The 22,817-nt window shown below is 35.5% G+C and overlaps 1 protein-coding gene across 10 annotated transcripts in view; it reads right to left on the reverse strand.

Annotated features, from left to right (window-relative positions):
• Positions 1-22,817, reverse strand: part of MIA2 (MIA SH3 domain ER export factor 2) — a 98,530-nt gene that overhangs the window by 38,631 nt on the left and 37,082 nt on the right. For 8 of the 10 annotated variants that reach the window (XM_081830581.1, XM_081830580.1, XM_081830590.1 and 5 more), the window contains 8 exons: positions 16,090-16,161; positions 12,842-12,952; positions 11,978-12,049; positions 11,324-11,428; positions 6,799-6,921; positions 4,916-5,021; positions 2,044-2,090; positions 1,185-1,275 (listed from right to left, as the gene is read on the reverse strand). In XM_081830581.1, coding sequence (XP_081686707.1) covers positions 1,185-1,275; positions 2,044-2,090; positions 4,916-5,021; positions 6,799-6,921; positions 11,324-11,428; positions 11,978-12,049; positions 12,842-12,952; positions 16,090-16,161 — 727 coding nt within the window. Of the gene's footprint in view, positions 1-1,184; positions 1,276-2,043; positions 2,091-4,915; positions 5,022-5,223; positions 6,394-6,798; positions 6,922-11,323; positions 11,429-11,977; positions 12,050-12,841; positions 12,953-13,592; positions 14,485-16,089; positions 16,162-22,817 lie in introns of those variants that run through there. The other 2 variants (XM_081830582.1, XM_081830585.1) reach the window with 2 other exon arrangements.

The raw sequence follows: 22,817 nt of genomic DNA on the forward strand, positions 1-22,817 counted from the left end.
TTTTTTTTTAAAGATTTTATTTATTTATTTGACACACAGAGAGAAAGCACAAGTAGGCAGAGAGGCAGGCAGAGAGAGAGGCAGAAGCAGGCTCTCCACTGAGCAGGGAGCCCGATGCGGGACTCGATCCCGGGACTCCAGGATCATGACCTGAGCCGAAGGCAGTCGCTTAACCAACTGAGCCACCCAGGCGCCCCCACAAATCTTTTTTATTAAGTAGGCTCCACACCCAATATGGGGCTTGCATTCATGACCCTGAGATTAAGAGTCACATGGTCTATCGCTACCGACTAAGCCAGCCAGGCGCCCCCACCACAAATCTTAATGAAAGGCAAAACTTATTGGGCGCCTGGGTGGCTCAGTCGTTAAGCGTCTGCCTTCGGCTCAGGTCATGATCCCAGGGTCTTGGGATTGAGTCCCACATCGGGCTCCCTCCTCGGGGGGAAGCCTGCTTCTCCCTCTCCCCCTCCCGCTGCTTGTGTTCCTGCTCTCGCTATCTCTGTCTCTGTCAAATAAATAAATAAAATCTTTAGAAAAAAAAAAAAAGAAAGGCAAAACTTATTCTGTGTAGAGGGCAGTTTCAAAAATCACAAAATCATACTAACAAGCATTAAAATTTTAGTAATCATATGTAATGGCATTCTAATTACTCTTAAGGCATATAATTATTCATCTATCAATTAATCATATATATCAAAAGGAAAGTTTAAAGTAAATATGCTAACATTAAATGATTTTAATGTGCATACCTGTCTTTCCACAGAAATTTTTAAATCTACATCAGAAGAAATCTGTTGACCTAGGCTTTAAACCAATGCCAAGAACAGTCATTTAACAGACATTAATGCTGGATATCATCTCTGGTAAAACTGGATCATAGGGATGATCTTTTAAAAGTTAACAGTTTTAATTTGCTACTTTTTAACATCTAAAACCGTATCACACATATAACACTGAAATTCAAAGATAAGTATGGTTTTACATGTTTTTTTTTTAATAATTTCATTATTTTTATTTCATATGGAGGAAACTGATAATCATCAGCCTTTACCACCAACAAAAAACTCAGTACTAATTTTTCACAAATCAGAAACAAAAGTAAAAGTTATAAAAACAATCGAACTGGGCTTTTGCATAATTGATTCAGTTAACAGTACCATTCTGGATAAGGAGATATAACCTACCTGTAAGCTCTTCTTTTGTCTTATCTACTTCAGATAATTGAATGTAAATTTGGTTTCTTTCTCCTTCCAGGGTTTTTAAAGAAGCATTTAACTTCAGAGAATGGAAGAAGGAAAAAAGCAACATTAATCAGTTATACCAAAAAAGGAAAAACAAAAAATCTCAATATACTATCCCAACCTTTTGAAGTTCTTTTATCACTCTGATGAAATTATCACCTAGAATGCATTAATCAACAATGCAGCTTCCATCTTGAAAAGTTAAGTCATCAGTAGTTGTAAATATCAGAACAGAGAGAGAAGATCAATGACTGATCCTTAAAGAGTGGGTATTTTCATTCTATTTACTTTCAACACAGAAGTTTTAATCAAAGCAAGCTTCAAAGTACATTACCAAGACTTCACATAGTTCAGTAAAGATCAAGATAACCACTACTACAATGGAAAAGAGAAGGGATAAAGTAGAAGAAATTGAACCCAGCATTTACTTCTCAATTTAGGATATGGGGCAACAGGAATAGGAAAATACTGAGACCAGAGGAAGAAGAATGTTCAAAGTCAGAAATATGAGAGAAAATACACTAAATATTTTTAATATATTCCTTATCCAAAAACATTAGTCCAGACCTTAAAAATTTGTATTCTGATAAATTCTAAAAATTAACAATATGAATTTCTAAAGTTATTATAAAAAAGAAAAAAGCAACTGATAAAGAAAATGCTGATCACTTCTGAAAATCTGCATCGCTTCTATGGTGGCAACTATAAAACGGACTTTTAAAATAATTACTAAGGACCTACAGGTTTAATCCAAGTTCTATTTCCTTCTCTATATTCTTTATATTTATGTAGTAATGCAAACCTTAGCAGCATGAATCAGCTTCTTCAAAGCTCCTTTTGGTTGATTATCTATGTAAAAAAAAGAAGAAAAAAAACCAATAAATTGGGAAAACAGTGCCACGCCACAACAGACATCCAAATGATTTTTTTAGTTCAGGCACTAGAGCCTTATAATCCCTCTTCTTGCTTTAATAAAGAATTTGATATAAGGCAGGATGGCCTTGGACATGCTCCCAAGAAGCTAAACAATAAAGTACTGGAAGTACCATAATTTCATTTAACGAGGTTCTTCACTACTCACTCCAAGAACAAATTTATAATAAGAATCTGGTATTCACCTAAATACAGTCCACAGTCTCGACTATTCTTGGAATCTTTCAGCATACAAAATGTAAGTGGAATCATACTCCAAACTTAAATAACATTAAACAAGCACACATTTTCTCATTACAAAAGGAATTGCTTCTTGTAAGATAAAGCAGAAGTGAAAAAGTACAAATAGAACACATGTGTTCACTTTAGGAATGCAGTTTTCTTCAGTGCACTAATGCTATCACCAAAGGAATATACAAAAAAAATCGTATCTTCTGCTCCTTAATAAATTTGCTAATTATGCAGGGGGTAGAAGGAGAAACAAGAGATAAGACACAAAGTCAGAAGAGCTGTGGAAAACTAATAAAAGATACACAAAACACTTCTGTACTCTTTTTGCAACTTCCAATGAATCTAACTATGTCAACAAAAAATTCTTTTTTCAAGTCAAAGGAACTGGTCTGAAAATACAGTGAGCGGCTATATTGAACCTAACTCCTGCCTGAGTTTCTGGACTGCAACCAGCAGTGGTAATAACAGTTTGGGATGGACAGGATTAAAGTACTGAGCCATCTAATTTAAACAAACAAAAACAGTATCCTAAGGTATTCATCTATATAGCACTCATTTTTTAAACTACCCACCCATCCATCTGATTAGCTAACAGGGAAAAACAGGCATTGAAATTATTATGGTGCAATGTGAAAATTGCTGTAACAAAGATGGACAATATATAAAAAGAACAGGGAGGAAAGAAGCTGTAAATCTGTCTGAGGAGTTGGGAGAAAGATTTACTGAAAAGGCAGTATTCCAGGGCGCCTGGGTGGCTCAGTTGGTTAAGCGACTGCCTTCGGCTCAAGTCATGGTCCTGGGGTCCTGGGATCGAGTCCCGCATCGGGCTCCCTACTCTGCGGGGAGCCTGCTTCTCCCTCTCCCACTCCCCCTGCTTGTGTTCCCTCTCTCGCTGTGTCTCTCTCTGTCAAATAAATAAATAAAAAATCTTAAAAAAAAAAAAAAAATTCTTGAAAAGGCAGTATTCCAACTGAAGCTTAAAAGTAAGGGATGGTGGGCGCCTGGGTGGCTCAGTTGGTTAAGCGACTGCCTTCGGCTCAGGTCATGATCCTGGAGTCCCAGGATCAAGTCCCGCATCGGGCTCCCTGCTCAGCAGGGAGTCTGCTTCTCCCTCTGCCCCTCCCCCCTCTCATGTGCTCTCTCTCATTCTCTCTCTCTGAAATAAATAAATAAAATCTTTAAAAAAAAAAAAAGTAAGGGATGGTGAGAGAGGGACAGAGTATTAGAGACAGATGAAGAAGATGTGCCAAAGAAGAACTGCATAAAGAACATGGTGCACACAGGGGTGCCTCGGTGGCTCAGATGGTTAAGCATCTGCCTTCGGCTCAGGTCATGATCCCAGGGTCCTGGGATTGAGCCCCACATCGGGCTCCCTGCTCAGCGGGGAGCCTGCTTCTCCCTCTCCCTCTCCTGTTCCCCCTGCTTGTGCTCTCTCGCTCTCTCTGTCAAATAAATAAAATCTTAAAAAAAAAAAGAAAAAAGAACATGGTGCACACAAAAAACAAATAATCCAATCAAGAAATGGGCAGAAGATATAAACAGGTATTTCTCCAAAGAAAACACACAAATGGCCAACAGACACATGAAAACATGCTCAACATCACTTAGCATCAGGGAAATACAAATCAAAACCACAATGAGATACCACCTCACACCAGTCAGAATGGCTAAATTTAACAAGTCAGGAAATCAAGGATGAGGAGAAAGGGGAACCCTCCTACACTGTTGGTGGGAATGCAAGCTGGTGCAGCCACTCTGGAAAACAGTATGGAGGTTCCTCAAAAAGTTGAAAACAGAGCTACCCTATGACCCAGCAATTGCACTACTGGGTATTTACCCCAAAGATACAAATGTGATCTGAAGGGGTACCGACACCCCAATGTTTATAGCAGCAATGTCCACAATAGCCAAACTATGGAAAGAGCCCAGAGATGTCCATCAAAGATGAATGAATAAAGAAGATGTGGTGTGTGTATATATTGTATATATACACAATGGAATACTACTCAGACATAAAAAAAATGAAATCCTGCCATTTGCAACAACATGGATGAAACTAGAGGGTATTATGCTAAGCAAAATAAGTCAATCAGAGAAAAACAATTATCATATGATCTCACTGATATGTGGAATTTAAGAAACAAAACAGAGGATCATAGGGGAAGAGAGTATAAAATAAAATAAGACAAAACCAGAGAGGGAAACAAAGAGACTCTTAATCACAGGAAACAAACTGAGAGTTGCTGGAGGGGAGGGAGGTGGGGAATGGTGTAACTGGGTGATGGACATTAAGGAGGGCACGTGATGTGATGAGCACTAGGTATTATATAAGACTAATGAATCACTGACCTCTACCTCTGAAACTAATAATACATTATATGTTAATTAACTGAATTTAAATTAAAAAAAAAGGACCATGGTGCACATAGGGAACTAAAAGAAAATACAACAGGCTCATCATTTTTAGCAAAAGAGGATGAATCATGACTTAATAATACCCAACTGCATACCATTTTCTGATTCACTCATTTCCAACTCCAAGTTATCATCGTTTGTTATGTCTTCTCCCAGCACAGCAGCCCAATCTTTCATCTTTATCAAGCGTTCAGTAAGAGACTTGACATTTAGCAAAAAAGGGAAAAAAGAGAAAGAGGGTAATGCCTTTTGCTAATTGATTTACAACTTCTGAATGTGCAGTCACAGTTTAAAAATCAATCTACCTAGATAACAGTATATGAGCTCTTATTCACCAGCTGATACTAAGATATGTAAATACTCTGAAAAGCTGTAACATTTATTGACTATTAAACTCTACAAGTTAAAAACCAAACCTGTTTATTCCTAAATCAAATACAATACTTGATAATGGCCCATTTTTGCTAAATACATCACATGACTATAAAGTAACAAAACATTTTCTTATAGGACATTCTTCACATGCAACAAATAAGAGTGGCCATTAACATGAGAGTAAATTTTGTGTGAGGTCAAACAAATCCGCAAGTGAGACACATGATATATAAAAAGATCACAGACTTTACAGATCTGATTTTTTTCTAAAATAAATGATTAGGTGAGGAGTTCAATTGAGATAAAGAAAAAAATTATAGAACAGAATCTGAATTGGTACATTACAGGTTTTCCAACAGTACTTTTTGAATTTTCTAGAATAAAGAAAGATTTTCTAGCACTATAGGTAATAAAATGACTGTGCCATGCATTTCTGTGGAAGGACCCACCTAAAAACCCATTCTGCTCTATAATTTCTACCCTTCAATCTCTTCCCTCTTGAGAATTCCAGGCATAAATAACATGGCTTACAGCTTTGACTGAGCTTGAGATTAGCATCTCATTCTTGTTTAGGAAGAATCCCAAGTTCTTTAATAGGGTAAGATTAGGGAAAAAAATAAAGCAATATCCCAAATTATGAATACAACTCCTAAAGTTGGAATCTTAAAAACATTCTTAGTGGGGGGTGGGGGGATACATAATAACATAACATAATAAAATAAAATTTAAAAAAAAACATTCTTAGTAACAACATAAAGAGCATAAATATATAGGTTTCAAGATGGCAACCTCCACTTCACTGCGTAGATTACAGAATATTAGTTTTACATCTTATTACTTGATACTCACACCTGAGTATCTGTTTGCAGCTTGAAAGCATAAGATTTAAAAGAACAGGAAAGAAAAAGGGTAGAATGAAGCAAATAAGGAGTAGGAAAAAATGAACAAATCCTACAATAATATCAATTATTATATTCCTATTAGAGTCAAGTTTCAATTAGACTTATTTTTTGAAAAGTATTCATCTCCATGAAAGTACATACACCAGCTAATCTAGGTATTACAGACATCTAGCCAATACATATAACTTCATCTGTCGAATTTCTAAAATTCTTTCCAACATCTTATCAATAGAAACAGATGGCAGTCTAAAGACAAAGGTAAAATCCACTCTTCTTTTTCTTTCTTCATTAAATACCTAGGGTAAAATACAGAGCAAAGGAGAAAAAGGACACACAGAATAATGATTTATATAGATCATATATATAAATAATATATAATATCAATAATATACATTAATGTATTATATTATATAATATATAATATCAATAATATACATTAATTTATTATATATTATATAATATATAATTAGTATACACTATTACATAACATATACGTTACAAATCTGTGAGTCTTCAAGGAGCATTTGGGAGCAAGAATGACAATACTGGTACAAATTAAAATGAATGCCAAAGAAGTACACATGCTCAAATTTGACCAAATAATTATAAAAATAAAAGTTACTAAGACAAAAATTTTCAAATTTCAGAATTAGTACAAAATTCCAGCTGACTCAGTCACTAAAACCAGGGGGGCCACTTACCTTGATCTGATTTTCTTTATCACACAGAACTTGTTCTGCATATACTTTGGAGTCTTCAAATGTTATTTTCTGTTTATTAAGTTGACTCACTTGTTCTTTCCATTCTTCAGCATCTTGTAAAAGCTAAAATTCAAACCCCACCAAAACAAAAAAGCAACTCATTATTTTTCATACTTATGTGTAAAGGAATTTATTTATATATTTAGATGTATCATTAATATATATTATACAACACAATGTGTTGCTAAGAAGTAAAGGGGAGAGGGATGAAGGAAGGAAAGAAGGGAATGAAGGGCAGGCTCCTGTTTTCAAAGAATTTTCAAGAAGGATAATGTAAAATAAGAGACACTTAAAACTTAAACACTGTTCAACTGATTTACATAATAAACTTAGAGCAAATAAAAAGCTTTTTGAGACATATATATATGTTAGATTTGGTCATTTCTTACCATCCCTTAAGTCCTATATTTTTTTTAAATCATGTGCTGTTTTGTAGTTAATTAAACTTCCAGAGATACCACTAAACTGGAATAGATCAAATTCTGCATAAACAGTCTTTTACTGTATATACTTTTATAGGAAATAGTTTTTGAACACGATGCAAAAGGTAAGGATTGTTATAAAACAGACTTGATTACATAACACTTAAAAGCTTCACAAATCAAAAAATAACACAAAATCTAAAAACAAACAAGTAACTAGAAAGGAATTCTTACACATATGCGACAGAAGATTAATAACCTTAACATGCAAAAATCTCTTAGAAGTCAGTAAGAAAAACAGGAAAAAAATGAATGAGCAACCAATTCACAAAAGAAATGGGCCATATAAATATGAAAGAAAAGTCCAAATTTATTAAATCTTTAAAACTCAATTCTATCGAACAGTAATTATTGGATTTCTCTGCAAAACTAAGGCTTCATAAGCATATTTCCTAGCACAAGAAAACTAAACTTTTTCTACACGTGTATAACAGAATTAAGAGGACACCAACAGATTAAAAACAAATGAGGATTGAAGACAAAAATCTGAATTTTGTGATTAGATGGACTCTAGAGAGTTACTAAAGAAACTGGATACCCAGGGGCACCTGGGTGGCTCAGTAGGTTAGGCATCTGCCTTCAGCTAGGATCATAATTCCAGAGTCCTGGGATGGAACCCCACATAAGGCTGCCTGCTCAGCAGGGAGTCTGCTTCTCCCTCTCCATCTGCCCCCCTACCCCCGCTCGTGCTCGCTTTCTCTCACTCTCTCTCTCAAATAAATAAATAAAAATCTAAAAAAAAAAAAGGAAGAAGAAGAAATTACATACCCAGCAGTCTTAAGAAATCAGGGAAGGAGTGAATTAGAACATGGCATCAGTGAATATAGAGTAGTTGATTTCAAGAACTTTAGTTATTAAAAAGGAGTTAGAGGAAAGCAGGTGTAAAGAGTAAGACAATCGGAGGGGTGCCTGGGCGGCAGAGCTGGTTGAGCGTATGACTCTTGATTTTGGCTCAGGTCATGAACTCAGGGTTGCACACCAAGGCCCGTGTCAGGTTCCATGCTCAGCATGGAGTCTGCTTAAGTTTCTCTCTCCCTCTCCCTCTGCCACTCCCCACCCCTCTCTCTCAAATAAATAATCTTAAAAAAAAAAAAAAAAAAGAGGAAGACAATCTAGGTGAAATTTTTTCAAGATAGAAAAGGCCAGTTTTTATTTCAACAGAGCAATTTAACACAAGGTTTACCACCACTTTCTCCTGCAATCTATTAAGATGAGAGTAAATCTACTAAGAGACTTCGGAAAAGGAAAAAAAGCAGCAGCATAAACCCACAAGAAAAAAGAAAATAGGCGATAAGGAAAAAGGTAATTCTAGATGTGGAAAGTAGAGGGGCACCTGGGTGGCTCAGTCGGTTGAGCATCTGACTCTTGATTTTGGCTCAGGTCCTGATCTCAGGGTCTTGAGACTGAGTCCCATGTCAGGCTCCGCACTGGGCGTCCTGCTTAAGATTCTCTCCCTCTCCCTTCTCACTCTCCCTCCCGCCAACTCACTCTCTCTGGGGGGGAAGAAAAGTAGAAAGAGAAAGAAGTATAGTAAAAGATTTAGCAGACCATCAAAGCTGAAATTTACTCAGAAGATGGGAAAGTCCAAATGCAGGTTGATTTCATACAACCCAAAATGCTCGTAATTTGGAGGCACTAACACTAGGGGTGTAAGTGGGATTGAAAAGAGGAGGACTGCCTGAAAGTACGTATAAAAAAAGTTAGAAAGTCCCTCATGTTCTCCCTGCACATGCATATACATACATTCTTACTCTCCATCCATCCCTCCCACCCACCCTCATCTTTCACATGCATGCACACATACACACACACATATTTACACACATATACACATCTGGCAAAAGCCCAGAAAGTTATTCTCTGGAGAAGTGGAAAATGAAACTCTGGGATACCTGGCCCAGGTGAAAGTGTGAGTAAAATATTGAAAACATAAAGGTATTAAGTGAAAGATGACTTACTGAATAGTGACAAACCAACAAGCCTTACCTCTCTGTTTATCTCACTGTTGGCAAATGGGCTTCTACCTCTCAAATAGAAACTGAGGAGGTATCATCCCTGTAGAAAATGATCTTCAGATACCAACAATTGGGGATCATCCAATGAAACATCCTAGGCAGATTACCCTACAGAAGAACCTCCCAATAACACACACAGAGCTTCCAATTAGACATGGAGAGTTTCACTATTAAATGAACAGACTCTGGGCACCTGGGTTGCTCAGTTGGTTGAGCGTCTGCTCGGGTCATGATCCCAGGGTCCTGGGACTGAGTCAGCGTCGGGCTCCCTGCTCAGCGGGGACCTGCTTTTCCCTCTCCTCCCTGCTCGTGCTCTCACTTGCTATCTCTCTCTCTCAAATAAATAAAATCTTTTAAAAAAATAAATAAATAAGCAGATTGCAGTGAATCACCTAATATCTGCTTTAAAAAGAAGCTCTTAAATAAAAGACATAGACCAAAATAGAAAATAGAGGAAACAAGACAACTCAGGGAACTGAAACAAACACTTCAAAAAGAAAAAAGAAAAAATATCCTCAGCAAGATAAGAACATGGCATCCATATATAAAGAAGAGGCATAAGCAAAGCAAAACAAAACAAAAATACTTAAAATTGAAAAATATAGAAGAATAAGTCAACAAAACTTCCATATAAACAAGGAAATCAAAGAGGACATCTTCAAATAATTACTGTATAATCATATAAAAATCCCCAAAAAAGCGTGTAGCAATATCCCAGAACTGAATCAAGAGCAAGAGTTTCCAGACTAAGAGTTGCAGACATTCCAACAAATGTATGAAAAAAGACCCTGCATCATCATGACATTTTGGAGAACTAGAAACAATGAAAGATATTAAAAGGTTCCAGGGAGGAAAAGAGCAGATCACAAAAACAGATCCAATAATCCAAGTAGCATTTGACTTCTCAAAAGCAATACTGGAAAACGAACACCACGGATCAATAATGTCAAAATTTCAAGAAAAAGAAAAATTTAAGCCCAGAAGATATCCAACCTTCAAAATGTCAGTAACTTTGAGAGAAGACATTCTCAAGAAGATGCAAATTTTTTTAAAAGTTAGCTTGTATATCTTTTTCTCAAGAAGCTAATCAAGAGAATTAACCACAAAAGAGCAAGTCTTAGATACAGGAAATAGAAGATCCAACACAGGAGAAAGACAAGGGGAAAGATGGGAGTGAAGTGAAATCTCAGGACAACAGAAGCATTAACAGACCCAGAGAATAACTTCCTATCAAATCAGGAGGATGGAAGACCCCAGAAAGTATTGCTTCAAAAAAAAGAAAAAATCAGTCGATTATCAAAGCATTTGAATGCATAAATAAGATATTTAAATCTCCAGAAGACAGACATATAGACAGGTATATAAGAAACAAAACAATTACTAACCCTAGAGCAAAGAAAACGTTGGGTAAAACAGAACATGTAATCAGAGCACATCGTGTGGCTCAGCTGTAACATTTAAAGAACTGTAAATAATGTAATCAATGAAAAATTTTCCCATGGAAAAATTTTAACTATACTGGGAGAATAGTGGGACAGAAAACATATTTGGGTGTCTGAGAGTGCCTAATATATATGAAGAAGGAAGAGGGTAAAAGCTAAATCCTCATTTGATCTACCATCAGAACTGTTTCTATCTTTAGGCCTCAGACCCATAGCTTCAAGATAATTCTCATGTGTATTCTCTGCCCTCCTTCAGTCTGGCTTTGACGAGTTGGTACTAAATGCTATTTGCTGTGATTACTGAAATTTGCCCTGGATTACTCTAACTACTGAAGAAACAAGGTGCCAGGAGTATACACTTTGCACCCTATACAAAAGAGACACCAAAGGATATACAGGAGATTGTCCTGCTCTCCTGTTTTCCAGGAAAAGCCTAACCTTGCCCCTAGCATGGGTCAGTCTTGAGTATGCCCAGAACATTTATAATTACATATTCACAGTTTAAAAGTCCCTATAGAGTACAAACCTGTTTCTGGCTTTCCTGAAGTTGGGAATTTTCACTCAAAGCATCTTTTATAGCTATCTTAAGTCGTTCTTCATTCATTTGAAATATTTTAAAGGTTGTTTTGGCCTAAGGAAAACACAACATATCAAGCTTATAAGAATTAATTTAATACAATAGCTCTTTTTTATACATACTCCCTAAAACATGGAATTAAAGTCAAAAACATGCAATATTAACAGGAAAGGCAGCATAGGGATAGCAGAAAAAAGGCTAGTCCAGAATTAGGGTCCAATCATGGCTCTGCCATGAACTTGCCATGTGGCCTTGGATAAAGGATTTAACCACTTGTAATCTTTTATGTACTATGTAGCAAATTTTGTTAACTTTTTATTACCTGCCTCTCTTACTAGAATTTAAACTAGATGAGAGTTTTCCTATTTTGTCTCCTAATGTTAAGTGCCAAGCACTTTCAACAATGACCAGTACATAGGAAGAACTCAATAAACACCTGTCCAACAAAAAAAATGAACCTTTCTGAAGTACCTTCTACAAAGGAACTATATCTAAGACCCCAGTATCTCAAATTCTAGTATTATATCTTCTTCTTTAAACATAAAACAGTAAAATTAAAATGATTTTCAAAAGCAAAAGACCTTCTAGGCTAATTCAACTTACTTCAGCCACTTGTGATTTAAGAGATTTTGATTCATCTTCTAGGGACTGTATCCTTTTTGAAATATCCACCATCTGGAAAGACAGCATCAATCAATAAACGAGTATTTATTTACTAAATTTCTCCAGCTTCCAAGACACCACATAGCTTAGATATATTGTTAACCTAATACATCTACTCAAAAAAAAAAGAGGATTCTAAGAAAACCTGTCAGCCATAAAAGAGATTTTATATGAATGTTAGGCAATAATATTTCATCTCATCTTTAATATTTCATAACATTTAAGTTATATAGGCTCAAGATAAGTCCACTGACATCATATCTTACTAAATAATCACACACATCTAGATCTTCCTTACAATAGATTTTAAAATAAATGCCAAAGCAAAGTTAAAATGTTCTCAAAATACCTTTTGAGTAATTAAAAAAAATCCACCATGTATGTGATTATTCAACTTTATTTATGTGAGCCACTTTATAGTACATATAGAAAATATAAGGATGTGCAAGAAACTTAACATGGTAATGGTAACCTCTAACATGTAAAAAAAAAAAGCTAGTGGATCTCGAAAATTTTACTCTGTACTTAACAGTCTTCTGTATTTTGGGAATTCTTTTTAAAATGCATATAATACTTTAACTGATACCATTATATATATATTTTTTTTTAAGTGGGCTCCATGCCCAGCACAAAGCCCAACACAGGGCTTGAACACATGATGGAGATCAAGATCTGAGCTGAGATCTGAGATCAAGAGTCAGACACTTAACCGAATGAGCCATCAGGCACCCCGATACCTACTAATATTTTAAAATTCAGTAACTTTCTTTTCCTACAGTCTCCTCATTTATGTAAAAACCTTACCAATTCATCTTGTTCAGAATGTTTAGATTTCTCTTCTTTTAATTGGTTTTCCAGAAAAAGTATTTCATCCTCAAGTTCAGATTTAGACTTGTTCAGATTTTCACAGACTGCCTAAAAGAGGAAGCCAACTTTATAAGACAGGCATAGAACTTTTTGGTTATGATAAATCAGACAAGTATAATCAAACACATATATTATAAATCAAATAAATTTAGTTTACATATTTGTTCATTTTTATACCATTTAAATAATAGCAATGCTAGCAGGCGTCAGCAAACTTTTTCTATAAAAAGCCACAGAGTAAATATTTTAGGCTTGCAGGCCATGTAGTCGCTGTCCCAACTATGTCTATGTAGTAAGAATGCAAAGACATGTAAATGAATGAGCATGGCTGTGTTCCAATAAAATTTTATTTACAAAAACAGGTGGAGAAGCCACACAATCTGATTAAAAATGGGCAGAGGACCTAAATAGACATTTCTCCAAAGACATACAGATGGCCAACAGACACATGTAAAGATCCTCAACATCACTCATCATCAGGGAAATGCAAATCAAAACCACAATGAAGTGTCATCTCACACCTGTCAAAATGGCTAAAATAAAAAAGACAAGAAATAACAAGTGTTGGCAAGGATGTGGAGAAAAAGGAACCCTCGTGCACTGTTGCTGGGAATGTAAATTGGTACAGCCACTGTGGAAAACAGAAATACTGTATGATCCAATGATTCCACTACTTTTTATTAAAAAAAAAATAATAATAAGTCAAAAAGATATACATACCCCTATGTTTACTGCAGCATTATTTACAATAACTAAAATAGGGCAGCAACATAACTGTCCATCGATGGATGAATGGATAAAGAAGATGTGGTATATACACACAAAGGAATATTACATAGCCATAAAAAAATGATGAGATCTTGCCATTTGTGACAATGTGGATGGACCTAAAAGGTATTATGCTAAGTGAAGTAAGTCAGACTGAGAAAGACAAATACCAAATGATTTCACTCATATGTGGAATGTAAAAAAACAAAACAAATAAACAAACAAAAAGCAGAATCAGACCTATAAATTCAGGGAATAAACTGATGGATGCCACAGGAAAGATGGTGGGGGATTGGGCAAAATGAGTGAAGGTGAGTGGGAGATCAGGCTTCCAATTATGGAATAAGTCATGGAAATAAGAGGTCCAGCATAGGAAATACAGTCAATGAGACTGTAATAGCATTGTATGATGAGACGGATTGTAGCTATACTTGTGGTGAGCACAGCATAAAGTATAGACATGTTGAATCACTACGTTGTACACCTGAAACTAATCTAACATTTGTATCAACCATACTCAAATAAAAAAATTAAAAAAAAAAAAAATAGGTGGAGAGCCCAGATTACAGTTTGCCAACCTCTGCTTTAGAGCATTATAAAGGAAAAAATGAGAAATAAGTCTGATTTAATAAAATTAAAGACATAATAAAAATTAAACTCAAAAAATAATGAAGATTGCTTCAGAATAATGTTCTGCATTGAATTATTTTCTGGGACCTTTTTAATTTTAAATGATTAGTTATTGAATTATTCCAACTGGATTTTAAATACTGTAATAAACATACCTCTGATATTTGTGATCCTTCAACAAACTTGTTAAAAAAAAAAAACCAAAAGATTCAAAGAATTTAATGGAGACCAAAATAAAAAAAGAACAAGTACATACTATATTATAGTGGCTAAAAACTTGTTTATATGTATTTTCCCAACTTTGGTTATTTGATTATATGAATTCCCTGACTTGAATCAAAATTACTGTACTGTTTTGATTTTATCTACTGATTCAACCATCAAATTTGTTTAATTCCATCATATATAGTTTATATTATGTTTACCAAGCTTAAAAATAAACACTACATGTTTTTTAAAATTACAAAAATCAGAGGAAAAACTTCCAAAACATTCATTTAAATTCTACTGTTAGATCATGTAAATTCAATTCCTTAAGAATAAATTGGTGTGTTTTATTTTATCCACAATATTGCCAAACTTGAATAAATGCCTTTTCTGTCCAGTTTAGGCTCTTCTATTAGCAAGCTAAATGCCTTCTACAATTCTTTCTTTTTTAATCAAACTAATAAGTTACTACTGGAACAGGAGATAAAACAGAAGGTCAGTAAATAAAACAATTTCAACAAATTCTTGAGGATATTAATAGGTAACAAATGAAGAAAGAAAAGATTAAGAAATTTGCTCCATTTGGAATTCAATTTATAACTTCCTTTGGACTCTACTAGGAAATTCTGAAACATAAAATATAGATTTTTTTAAATTTCTATTTTAATTCCAGTTAGTTACCATCCAGTGTTATACACATAGACTTTCTGATGGTTACAGACATCAGTGATTGATAACAGCCGAGCTGGACTGACCACATACACCATTGTCTGACCACATACACCAAAAAAAAGTACAAAGTCCATTGTTTTCTACTTTAGTACTAGTATGCTTCTGACAACACTTCCATCTCTAAATAGTAACAAACAGCATTTATCCTAATCTGTTGTAGATTAGCTAAATGACAAATCTTTATTATTTCCCTTCTTACTACTAGCCAAATCATACCTGGCTCAGGAGAGCTGACTAGACATATCTCTTCCAAACCCTGCATTCAGTGACATCATGTTGGTACCTTGAAATTGAGAGTATTTACCCAACAGAACCAAGCAAATGCTACAAATAAGGACTCCTGCTTTTCAGAGAGCCAGCTGTTAAACCTTTACCAGCACACTGCTGCTTACAATATAAATCTTTGGTCTAATTCTAGTCAGCTCCCAATAACAATGGGGATGAAGTGAAGGCACGTACTGCCACAATTTACATAATTTATTCCTGCCAACTATTCCTAAATTTATGAAAATGAATCCTATTCTTCCTTTCTAGAGCAAACGGAATTAAAAAAAGGAATGGTTACTTAACACATTTCATTCCTAAGAATGAAAAATAAAGAGCTCCTATATGGCCCTCGGTTCCAGTAAACTGAATATGTTAGCAAGGAGAGCTCAAATTTTTAAGATACTTTATGCTACCTAATGTTCCATTTCCTATAATTAACTTTTTCTTTAAGTTTTAACATCTAGCAATGTTCTTTCACATTTCCTTTAAAATAGTTTTCAGGAGATACATTTTTCTTCAAGTTTGTGTTATTTAGTAAGAATCTTACCCCCAGCTTTTATAATTATATTATTTGTTTTTACCTCCAAACTTTGTGCTTCTGTTGATTCCTTCTCAAAACTGGCATCCTTTAAAGATGATTCTAAGCCTTCACACTGAAAGAAAGCAACACTGTAAGGAAAAACTCTACAAATTTTATTCTAAATTTATCTGGAGAGGTGTCTAAGACACAAAATCCACTTCCACATGTATGCTTAATTTACCTCAATTTACTTAGCTTTAAGTTCTTCAAATATGAGCACTATAATAGAGCCAGGGCAGCTAACATACCACAACCCCCCATCTTGAGTAACAAATGGCAGAACTTCACCCTTAAGACTAAGAGAACTGTCCTAAGTCAGCCTATTCATTAAAGAGAAATTAATACAAACTGGCCATCAGAAATTTTCACTTATAATTCAAATCATATTACAAATAAAGCAAGCAGGCAATATAACATCTTTAAACATGCAAAAAAAAGAATATGAAACATAAAATGCTGTAAGATTTGGCAAAATAAACTTATTTCAATGCTTTAAAAATAGTGATTAAATGGAAGACTAGGCTATTTGGACAAACCTCACGAGAACAAGAAGAGATGGACAAAAGCACACAGAAAAATAGGGTATGTTTGAAGGCTTCAGAGCTATCCATAGGGTGAGAATTTGTGACAGAAGAAGGAATCCTCAGAGAAGCAAGACCAGCATTTGACATTTCCTTCTCCCTGTCCAAAAGCAGAGGATGATAGGCCAAAAACTGAGCAGAAACTAATACCAACCCACACTAGCTATCCTATAAGAAAGTCTAAACCAGAAACAGAACAATCCCTTGAAATAAGGGCAAACTTCCAAACATTTCAATCTGTAATTAAAGTAATCTACGATTTCTGATGTCTCAGCCTAGCTGCCTATGAGAAGCAACAGTAAATCCTCACTGGAGAAAGATAAAATCACTCACAGCTTCAAATTTTTCTCTTATATAACCCGGCATTGATGAACACAAGATTTGACTAAGAACCAAGAAAAAAAAAATGAGCAAGAGAAACAGACTCTTGAAGGACACAAATAATAGATTTTCAGTCAGGGGGCACCTGGGTGGCACAGTTGGTTAAGCCCCCCACTCTTAGATTTGGCTCAGGTCATGATCTCAGAGTCGTGAGACTGAGTTCCACATCAGGTTCTGCACTCAGCATGAAATCGGCTTTAGATTCTCTCTCCCTTTCCCTCTGCCCCTCCCCACTGTGCTCACTCTCTCTCCCCCTCAAATAAATAAATAAATCTTAAAAAAAAAAAAAGAACTGTCAATAAGATATTAAAATAAGGTTAATATGGGATGCCTGGGTGGCTCAGTCGGTTAAGCAGCTGCCTTCAGCTCAGGTCATGATCCCAAGGTCCTGGGATCAAGTTCCGCATCAGGCTCCTTGCTCAGCAGGGAGCCTGTTCCCTGCTTGTGCCCTCTCTCTCTCTATCTCTCTGACAAATAAATTAAATCTTAAAAAGAAAGAAAATAATTGCCAACTTAGAATTCTGTAAACAGCATTACACAAAATGTACATTATACATTATCACACAAAAACTGAGAGAATTTATCAACAATATACTCCACAAAAGGAAAGACTAGTGTGAGGCACCTGGGTGGCTCAGTTGGTTAAGCGTCTGCCTTCGGCTCAGGTCATGATCCCAGGGTCCTGGCATCCAGCCCCGCATAGGGCTCCCTGCTCTGCAGGGGAATCTGCTTCTCCCACTCCCTCTCCCTCTGCCCTGCTCCTGTTCTCTCTCTCACTCTCACTCTCTCTCTCTCTCAAAAAAATAAAATATTAAAAAATATATTTTTTTAAAACAAAGGAAAGACTAGGGTATTCTTCTGAAGTAAGGAAAATCATCCCAGATGGAAGCTGAAAATGAAGGAAAGAATAAATAGCAATGGATGGAGCACTGGGGGTTATGCACAAACAATGAATCATGGAACACTTCATCTAGAACTAATGATGTAATGTATGGGGATTAACATAAGAATAAAAAAATAAATAAAAGAAAAAAAAAAGAATAAATAGCAATGGAAATAATAAACATGTGGATAAATCCAAATAAATGGTCACTATTTCAAATAGTAATAAAATGATTTGGAGGTTTAAATAAATATAAAATCAAAATATAGTGCAATAACACTTGGACAAAAAGGGACAAGTGGAATTAAAGTATTCTAAGATCTTTACATCATCCAGTAAGTAGTAACAGCACTTACTTATATTAGATTTTAATAAATTAAGGATACATGTTGTAATCTCTAAGGTAACCATTAAAAGAATATAAAATAATCCATTAGTAACAAACCCACTGATACAGAAAATATTGAAGTAATAAAAAATAAACTATTTTAATAAGAAAGAAAACAAGAGAAGAGAGAAAAAAGAACATGGAATAGGTGTCAAAAAGAAATAGTTAAGATGACAGATTTAAACCCTAATAAATTAGAAATTACATTGAATGCAAATGAAGTAATACTCCATTAAATACAAAGATTTTTTTAGACTGATTTAAAAAAGCAAAACCCAACTGTATACTATTTCTAAAAGAGACAACATAAATACAAGTACATAAAAAGGTTAAAAGTAGGGGGGCCTGGGTGGCTCAGTCGTTAAGCATCTGCCTTCGGCTCAGGTTATGATCCCAGGGACCTGGGATCGAGCCCCGCGTTGGGCTCCCTCTCCTACTCCCCCTGCTTGTGTTCCCTCTCTCGCTGTGTCTCTGTCAAATAAATAAAATCTTTAAAAAATCTTTAAAAAAAAAAAAGGTTAAAAGTAAAATAATGGGAAAAGATCTACCGTGAAAATACTTACCAAATGAAAGCTTGTAATAGCTACACTAATAACAGACAAAATCAAAAATTCCTAAAGATAAACAGGGGTATTTCATAATGATAAAAGGCTCAATCTAACTAAGAAGATAAAACAATTCTAAATCTGTATGCACCTAACATAGCCTCAATATACATAAAATTAAGAGAAAAACAAATGCGGGGCGCCTGGGCGGCTCAGTCGTTAAGCGTCTGCCTTCAGCTCAGGTCATGATCCCAGGGTCCTGGGATCGAGCCCCGCATCGGGCTCCCTGCTCCGCGGGAGGCCTGCTTCTCCCTCTCCCACTCCCCCTGCTTGTGTTCCCTCTCTCGCTGTGTCTCTCTCTGTCAAATAAATAAATAAAATCTTTAAAAAAAAAAGAAAAACAAATGCATAGCCATAATGGGAAACATACTTCTCTCAAGAACCAATAGGTAATATGAATTTAAAAGTAACAATTAATTTTTATATTTATATATCAATAAACTAGAGTAAATAAAAGTCTGTATTAACACAAGGGTAATGAATGTATGTATTTCTGTCATACACGAAACATTTACCAAAATCAATCTTATGCCAAGCCATAAATTAAGTCTCAACAAACAACAAAGCACTGAAATCATAGAGCGTATACTCTGAATTAAATAGAATTAGGTAGAATTAAGCTAAAAATTAATAAAAAAGAAATTTTTAGGAAATCTCTATTTATTAGGAAATTAATAAGTACCCTACCAAATAACTAGTGTTTCAAAGAAGACAGCACAATAAAAATTTTAAAATATTTTATACTGAATGATCAAGAAAACATGACATACCCAAACTGGTGAGATGCTTTAATGAAAGCCAAAGTAAATTATAGCTTTAATGCAGAAATTATAAAGAGTAAAAATTCAATGATTTAAGTACACATCCCAAAAAGTGAACAAAAAAGAAGAGTAAAATAAACGAAAAAAACATGGAAAAAAAGAAGTAATAAAGTAATAAAATATAAAACAAAGTAAAAAGAATCAACCAAGCCAAAAGATTTTTCTTTAAAGGCACTAAAAAGGGGTGCCTGCGTGGCTCAGTCGGTTAAGGGTCTGCCTTCGGCTCAGGTCATGATCCCAGGGTCCCAGGATTGAGCCCCACATCAGTCTCCCTGCTCAGCAGGGAGTCTGCTTCTCCCTCTCCCTCTCCCCCTCCCCAACTTGTATGCGCGTGTGTGCGCACACAGTCTCTCTCTCTCTCTCTCAGATAAATAAAATCTATAAATAAATAAATAAATAAAATAAAGGCACTAAAAAATTTGATAAAACAGTGACAAGGCTGATAAAGGATAAAAAAGAGAGAAGTGCAAACAACCAATTATCAGGAATAAAAATGTAGATACTTCACTAAAGGTCCCACAAATGTTTAGAAAATAAGAGGAGAATAAACACTATTCCAGCAATGAGCAAATAAAAAATGATATTTAAAAAATTCATTTGCAATAGCATCAAAAAGAATAAAATATGTAGGAGTAAATTTAACCAAAAAAAGTGTAAGCATTATACTCTATTTTTTTTTCTTTGTTTAAGATTTTATTTTTAAGTAATCTCTACACCCAGCATGGGGCTCGAACTTATATACTGACATCAAAGATAGCCTGCTCTACTAACTGACTAAGTCAAGTGCCCCGTAACTCTAAAAACTATAAAACATTATTGAAATAGAGAAGACCCAAGTAAATGGAAAGACATCTCGTATTCATAGATCAGAGACTTAATATCATTGAGATAGCAATACTCCCCGAATTGATCTACAGATTCAACATAAGCCCTATCAAAACTGCAGCTAAGGGCGCCTGGGTGGCTCAGTTGGTTAAGCGACTGCCTTCGGCTCAGGTCATGATCCTGGAGTCCCTGGATCGAGTCCCGCATCAGGCTCCCTGCTCGGCAGGGGGTCTGCTTCTCCCTCTGACCCTCCTCCCTCTCATGCTCTCTGTCTCTCATTCTCTCTCTCTCAAATAAATAAATAAAATCTTTAAAAAAAAAAAAAAAAAACTGCAGCTAATCTGGGGAGCCTGGCTGGCTTAGTCAGTGGAGCATGCAACTCTTGATCTCAGTGTTGTGGATTCAAGCCCCATGTTGGATTCAGAGATTACTTAAAAATTAAAAAAAAAAAAATTTTAAGATTTATTTATTTTAGTGGGGGTGGGGGAGAGCAGAGTGAGAGAGTCCCAAGCCTACTCCAAGCTCAGCATAGAACCCGATGAAGGGCTCGGTCCTACAACCCTCAGATCATGACCTGAGCCGAAACCAAGAGTCATATGCTCAACCAACTGTGCCACCCAGACGTCCCAAAAATAAAATCTTAAAAAAAAAAATTCTGGTTAATCTACTTGCAGAAATTGCAAGCTGATCCCAAAATTCGCAGAAAATGCAAAGGACTCAGAATAGTCAAAATGATCTTGAAATAAAGGAACAAAGTTAGAGGACTTACATTTCCCAATTTCAAACCTTACTACAAAGCTACACTGATCAAGACAGTTTGGAACTGACATAAAGACAGACATAACAGATCAATGAAATAAGTTGAGAATCCAGAAATGAACCTTCACAATTACAGTCAACTGATTATCGACAAGAGTGCCACGACAATTCAATGGGGGAAAGAATAGTTCTTTCAGCAAATGATGCTAGGAAAAACTGGATATCCACATGCCAAAAAATGAAGTTGGACGCACCCCTACCTCTCACAATTTCTAAAAAGCTAATTCAAAACAGATCAAAGACCTAAACATAAGATTGAATCCCACAAAACTATTAGGAAGAAATACAAGTGTAAATCTTCGTGAGCTTGTTTTAAGCAACTGTTTCTCAGATATGACACCAAAAGTAGAATCAACAAAAGAAAAAGTAGATAAACTAAGCATTATCAAAATTAAAAACTTTTAGGTGCACCTGGGTGGCTCAGTTGATTAATCTGTCATTAATCATGATCTTAGGGTCCTGGGATGGAGCCCCACTTCGACCTCCCTGCTCAGTGGGGAGTCTCCTCCTTCTCCCTCTGCCCTTCCCCACCACTAGTGCTCTCTCTCAAATAAATAAATAAAATCTTTAAAAAAAAAATTTAAAAACTTTTATGCCTCAAAGACACCACCAAGAAAGTGAGGAGACAACCCACAAAAATGAGGGAAAATACTTGCAAATCACATATCTGATAAGAAGCTCATATCTACAATATATAAAGTTACAACTCAATAATAAAAAGATGAATAACCGGGGGGCCTGGGTGGCTCAGTTGGTTAAGCGACTGCTTTCGGCTCAGGTCATGATCTCAGGGTCCTGGGATCATGCCCCGCATCGGGCTCCCTGACTGGCAGAAAGCCTGCTTCTCCCTCTCCCACTCCCCCTGCTTGTGTTCCCTCTCTCGCTGTGTCTCTCTCTGTCAAATAAATGAATAAAATCTTTAAAAAAAAAAGATTGGGAAAACATTTAAAAAAAAAAAAAAAGATGAATAACCCAATTTAAAAATAGGCAAAGGAACTGAGGAGACATTTCTCAAGAGAAGATAAATAAATGGCCAATGAGCACATGAAAAGATAAATGTTCAACACAATTAGCCATCAGAGAAATGCAAATTAAAACTACACGCTTCACACTAGGACAGCAAGGATGTGGAGAAACTAGACTCACAAACTTCCAGAAGGAATGTCAACTGGCACAGCCACTATAGAAAACAATTTGGCATTTCCTCAAAAAGTTAAATATAGATCCAACAATTTCATGCATAAGTATATGCCCAAAAGAATTAAAAACATATATCCACACAAAACTTGTACATGAATGTCCATAGCAGCATCATTTATAGCACCCAAAAAACAGAATAACCAAATTGACAAAGAGACATACAAATAGTGGCACAGAATATTACTTGGCAAAAAAAGAAAGTAAGTACCAGTACATGCTACAACAT

Source organism: Leptonychotes weddellii, chromosome 9 (assembly GCF_054177405.1).
Source record: "Leptonychotes weddellii isolate Sample4059 chromosome 9, ASM5417740v2, whole genome shotgun sequence".
NCBI lineage: Eukaryota > Metazoa > Chordata > Mammalia > Carnivora > Phocidae > Leptonychotes > Leptonychotes weddellii.